Here is a 6,305-nt window from a genome sequence, read left to right as displayed (position 1 = left end):
CACCTTTGAATATGCTCAGCCCAAACAAATTGATGAAAGGCTAATTGTTGGATTGTAAGCACTGAGTTGACAGGGAGGTGGGGAGGGGGTCACAGATCCCATGGAGACACATATGTTCCCAATGCAAAAGCAGACAACTCCGTGCCTTGAACATCTTATCAAACAGTGAGGAAAAAAGGATATAACACAAGCTTGACTGGAAAAAGAGCAGTTTCCAGTAGACAGGCCTGTGCTTTTTCAGAAAGTACCTGTAAATTTACCAAATCGAGCCCTCAGTACAAGTCACCTTGAGATATGAAATACCTACAAATGAGCACAGATCTGAAGTTACACTTGTAAAGGTACCAATCCCCTTCAAGCAGTATTTGTTATAACTAACAATGACCTGTACTGTACAATAACAGATGTTCTTGTTTCAAAAAAGTGTAACTCATTCAGTACTTACTCTGATTGGTTCAGTTGGGAATGGAGACAGCATCAAGCTTGCTCTCACAAACAAGGTTAGAATCCTGTGAAAAGGACCATTATCCTTTCTTTTAAAACTGCAGACGATAAAATGCAATAGAAATTCATGCAGGAATCATCATCATTATTATCATTATTATTATTATTATTATTATTATTATTATTATGGCAGCAGTCCTATCACTAGAAGTTGAAAAGGGAAAGAACGTTGGGCTATAAACACTTTTTTTTTGTTAGTTAGCAGGCAGCTTAATTGATGAGATAGGGTGTGAAAAGTTAAATCCCAGCTTCCAAAGATAGGGATTAACAGATCTGCGACAAACGTGAAGCCCTCAGTTTGTCAAAGATTATATATGGTCTAAATTCATTTAAATCATAATTGTGTTTATGAAAAAGTGCCAGTATACAGTATATCCTAACAACATAACATACTTTAGTTCTGTTCTTATTACCTGCATTAAGCACTGCTGCTGTTACAAAACAGACCATTGGATCACCGTTGAAACAATGAGACAAGCAAAGAGCACACGTTTCGATTTATATTTAAACATGCCTATACTGGTTTAATGTGCTATCTGAACACATAGAAAGAAGTAACGGACGTTTCATGGTTTAAGAGCCATAGATTAAACTGTTCTCTTTCAATGGAAAATACCTTTGAGTTCTATTCTTACAGATAAATGCAAAGCTATAATAAACTGTTACTTGTAAAGGGAACCCTAGGCCACCTATTTGACACCATATTCCATATTCATGTTTTAAGGTCTTTATTTTTAAATAATAAAGACTATTAATGTCTATTTGGTTAATTAAAGTTTGCATGTCAGGAAACCCTTTATAACGGTTATAGAGAGGGTTAGTCTTTGAGAGAATGTATAGAAACACTCTACAAATACAGTCCTAAACAAAATCCTCCTTAAAACAGTCCCAAAGTTTCTGTGCATAGAGCCCTATGTGTGTTGTCTGCTGTTTTCAGGATCCTCCTGTAATCAAGAAGGACTGCATATAGTTTATGCCCGTGTACAAAAGCCAAATGAATGGATGAATAAATGCATACACAACTAAACCTCTAAACACCCTTACCTTCTTGCTGTAAATGCTTTTTTTAGTATTCCAGAAATTTCACGGGGTTTGTACAAATTGATTTTCGTTTAAAAAATAAATACTTAATATAACCCTATCTAATAAGATTCAATGCTCACCACGTGAAACACCTCCTAAAGATGTTACACGTTTCTTGCTCACATGTTAACAAATTACTTCTAATACTGTATATCTCATTGCAGTAATTACAAACGTTATAGTGCTTATACCTGTTCACGTTTAGTGTAAATATTTAATGACGCTTTGTAAATGACCACTTTTAACAATAATTTCACTGATTTGCTTTGACCTTGTTGTGGGCTGCATTTAGAAGAATTTAAAATGCATAACAATGATGGTTTAGTGAACATATGAAAAGAAAGTTTATTTATTTATTTTTAAATGTTAGATAATGATATCAACAATTGCCAGGCTCTGTTTCTGACCCACAGTGCATGTTCCATATTTCAAAATATATTTTAGATTCCTCAAGAAAAGATAAATAAAACAAAACGGTATCATGTTTAAATACTTCAAATCCACAATTATACCTTAATTTGTAAATTGTGGATAAACTACACGTCTAGAGTGACATACTGAGGAAACGTCTTGTCTTATCCACATACTTTAAAGTGCGTGAGCGGATGTGCTTGTACTGCATGGTAAAATAATCATTATCATTTATTGGATTTGTAGGGTATTCAATAAACAATGAGCTGTCCTAATACAGCTAATATTTCTCTAAGCTTTGATTTAAACAGTTTAGCTAGCTGGTGCTGAAAAAACAGCGCCTTTTCAGTCAGATAATTTTAAAATGCAAACGGCATTTATCACAAAATATTTAGCAAAAGTTGAATCAAAACACAAGGCACTTTAAACTAAATCCCCCGACAAGAAATATCTACAGAATCTGATGTAATTGATACAGAACGAATACAGAATTGGCTCTTTCAGATCACTCACAGGTCAAGTTTACTTATGGCACAAAAAAAATGTTAGAACTATAGATTTTATTTTACACTATGCCACGCTTGTTATATTTTCCAGTTGTTACTGTAAATGTGACCAAACTGTTTCTAAATATAAATAGCTTAATTTAATTAATTTGGGACTTGGGTAAGCACTGCAGCAACACCTTGGGTATCCAACGTTTCATTGGGCTTGCTGAGGAAGTTTGAGACGAGGGTATTCTGATCGACAGTTTGGCAGTGTTGCACATGTTGCTCAGTCCCTGACCACCTTCAGGACACTCCTTTTCAGACAGCACGTGTAAACCTCACAACTCTCCACTATACGGGACTGCATTCAATGGTAACCGTATTCACATGCTTTGTAATTGCTTATTTGAAATCGTTCCTATCCATTTACTAACTGTGTAACTGCTTTTTATTCGAAATCTCTCTCAAACGTAATTATTTGCTGTATTTGTTTATTTTCTCTTATTTGCATTTGCTCACTTTTGTAACAGCTTGTAAATCGCCCTGGATAAAGGCGTCTGCTAAGAAATAAACAACAACAACAACAACAACAACAATAATAATAATAATAATAATAATAATAATAATAATAATAATAATAATAATAATAATAATAATAATAATAATAATAATCATCAGTTTACGCAGTACCATACGGTCTATATTCTCTGAGATACGTAATAAAATAACGCAATGACGAGTAACAAGGTCAGGTGACAGGCAGATGGTTCTGATAAACATATAGCTTGATAGCATTAGCATTCTAAGTAGTTCATACTGCACAGGATGTACTACGCAATCTATTCTTAATACAGGCACAGGAATGTTCCCGCGTTTGTAATGCTTTCTGATTCAATATTCTCTCAGGTAGGTACAATGCTCAGGGATTTGTAATTCATACATAAAGATTGCATGATTATTGTTTCACTATTAATCCAAACTGCATCAGGCTTTGTCCTGTAGTTCTCGTTACGTCAGTTTTTTTTTTTTCCTTGTTGCAGAAGGCTGAGATTGCTTCGAGGTTTCTCTACTCTAATCCAGACATGCCAAGATGAATACTTCCCAGCTCTCTGAAGCATAGTGATGCTGGCATAGCAACAATTGCCTAAGGAAGATCAAGCTTAAGGCTAAAATAAATTAGTTTTAATTGAAAGAACAGCGTTGATCTGTTTCATCCACTCTCTTTCTATTGGAAATTTGTAGACGCTCGTAACCTTTCATCATTACTTCCCAAAGCAAAGGGGACTTTCTAGCGCTTGCTTCTCGGATTTGCCAGAGGAAGCGACTCGTTGCTGCTGTAGTTGGTATCGTCATGGTGTTGGTTCTTATTATAGCTATACCGCTACTGGTCCAGAGTTCCAAGACCTCAGCTCACTACGAGATGATGGGAACTTGCAGGATGATCTGTGATCCTTACAGTACCAAGCCCAGCAGTACAGCGGAGGAAGTCATGCAAGATCTGAGTGCTATTCCTCCCCCACCGCTTTTTGTTCAGGGGACTAGTAAAGGGGAACCTGGGCGCCCAGGAAAACCGGGGCCCCGGGGTCCACCTGGGGAACCTGGCCCGCCAGGTCCAAAAGGACCTCCCGGAGAAAAGGGGGGATCTGGAAAACCTGGGTACCTGGGTGCAGGGGGTACCGAGACAAGTGCCCTTAGTACACTAGTAAGTGGCACCAAGATAGCTTTTTATGTGGGTCTGAAGAGCCCTCACGAAGGATACGAAGTTCTTAAGTTTGATGATGTTGTAACTAACGTGGGAAACCAGTACAACCCAGCAACGGGGAAGTTTACCTGCCACGTATCTGGGATCTATTTCTTTACCTACCATGTGCTGATGAGAGGGGGCGATGGAACCAGTATGTGGGCAGACCTTTGTAAAAACGGACAGGTTAGTATAACACCAGCACGAAAAGTGTTTGGTTTAGCTGTCGTATTAGTGCAGTAAAATGTGGCGCATGATCGCTTATGTTACGGTATAGACTTCACAAACATATCTCTTAATACTCTCAATAGTAATTATCAATAGCACTTCTCAGCAGCTTTCAAAGCGGGTTGATTTCATTAAAACAGAAATGTAAACTACTTCATGGATTTATAGTTATTGTATAGCACTTGAACTCCTGCCTGAAAAAATTCAAACAGCACCGCTCTTAACACAGGGAGCCCCTTTAAAGCACCGGGACGCGCACAGCTTCAAAGCAGAGTAACCCTTATCCTGTCACAGTGTTACCGGATGGTCGTATTAGAAAGACAAGCACAATCACGTCTTTATAGCAGTTTGCTTCCCTTTGTCCAATGATATATTAAACATGTTGACAATTCCCACAGCATATTTATCCTTATGTATGTATGTATTACATTTTAAACAACTATCGTCCATTTCTTGGTATACAGTTATATGGGTAATTCATCGAGATTACTAAACGCTTCAGTTTTAATTACCACAGGTATTTCTCATTAGGTTAATTGTCTTTAATTCTGTGACTGCTGTTTGCTGTCTGTAGGTTCGCGCCAGTGCTATTGCCCAGGACGCCGATCAGAACTACGACTATGCCAGCAACAGTGCAGTCCTTCATCTAGACTCTGGGGATGAGATATATGTCAAACTGGACGGAGGGAAAGCGCATGGAGGAAACAATAATAAGTACAGCACTTTCTCTGGTTTCATTTTATATCCCGATTAAATATCTCAAGCGAAGATTGAGCACTTGTAACGTCTCCAGCTGTCTCTACGGGTCATACTTTTCATGCTTCATTTATACATTTTTGTGGAAAACGCAAAGGTGTCAATTTCTTCCTGTTTCTGCAAGTAATGACGACGTAACCCTTGAGACCATGTGTTTGATTGTGACCATTTTGAGCTTGGCAATTTGTGGTGTATTTACTAAAAAAAACAAAAAAAAAAAACAATAAACAATAAATCTAATTAAGAAAGGAAAACAAATATATGGATAACGTTATGATAATGGTTTTTAGCTATTTCCATTATTTCAATAAACGTTATGTTTTTGTATACTGCGGTTTGTTCCAGTTATTTATGTGCAGAAATATAACAACGGGATATGTCTAGATCAAGTGAGAGGCCAGTGTACATTTAATTAAAAGACTGGACATTAAAAAGAAAATCGTTTTACAGCAACTGTAATTTTAGCTAATCATCACTTAACTGCATTGTAGCCTATAATATTTTTAAAAACTGAGATGATAATTGATTCTAAAGACAAACTTAATTTATTGATTTTTTTTTTTTTAAATGTATGTAATGTACCTGTGAAACAAAAATAAAGTCCTAATGTGTTTTGACAAAATGTGTTATAAACTATTAGAAACATTATTGAGCCCTGCAGCAGCTTATAGTATAGTACAATTATTTAAAAAAAAACAAACACCTTTAATAAAGCATACATACCAGTATTTCATAATTATCTACCACTGTTGTGCCATAAAACACAAAAGGGGGCAAGTAAATGAACACATATTTCAAAGTGCTGCCACTGAGCAATACTAAACAGAGCTGCTGTGTGTGTTTGAAATCCTCTCTCAGTTCAATCCTATTTGGAGCATTAAACCTTCAGGAGGCATGTCTTAGGCATCCACCTCTTGTTTAAATTAAAAACAAAATTAAAATGCAGTAGCATTGCTAGGAGCAATAAGGTTTGCTTTATCCACGCTGCACTATGGAGCTATGTTTTTCAAACAAAGAAGCAGCTGTTCCCCAATGGTGAAAGGGCAAGGAAAATGTCTTGCAAGGGAATTGCTGTTCACATTAAATATACAAAT

General features: G+C 36.6%; 1 protein-coding gene across 1 annotated transcript; it reads left to right on the top strand.

Annotated features, from left to right (window-relative positions):
* Positions 1-3,548: 3,548 nt before the first annotated feature.
* Positions 3,549-5,693, top strand: LOC121323548 (complement C1q-like protein 2). Its single transcript, XM_041264664.1, has 2 exons — positions 3,549-4,413; positions 5,030-5,693. The coding sequence occupies exons 1-2, from the start codon at positions 3,838-3,840 to the stop codon at positions 5,207-5,209; spliced, it is 756 nt and encodes a 251-aa protein (XP_041120598.1). The 5' UTR covers positions 3,549-3,837; the 3' UTR covers positions 5,210-5,693.
* Positions 5,694-6,305: the final 612 nt, after the last annotated feature.

The sequence above is a fragment of the Polyodon spathula genome, chromosome 11, assembly GCF_017654505.1.
Source record: "Polyodon spathula isolate WHYD16114869_AA chromosome 11, ASM1765450v1, whole genome shotgun sequence".
NCBI classification, from domain to species: Eukaryota; Metazoa; Chordata; class Actinopteri; order Acipenseriformes; family Polyodontidae; genus Polyodon; species Polyodon spathula.
Note: the sequence above shows the minus strand (reverse complement) of the source record. Positions and strands in the feature narration are given on the sequence as shown.

Excerpts from the sequence above, each read along its gene's own strand:
- LOC121323548 (XM_041264664.1), top strand. The coding sequence starts at position 3,838 with ATGGTGTTGGTTCTTATTATAGCTATACCGCTACTGGTCCAGAGTTCC. Across the intron at positions 4,414-5,029 it reads ACCTTTGTAAAAACGGACAG|GTTCGCGCCAGTGCTATTGC; the intron begins GTTAGTATAACA and ends TGCTGTCTGTAG.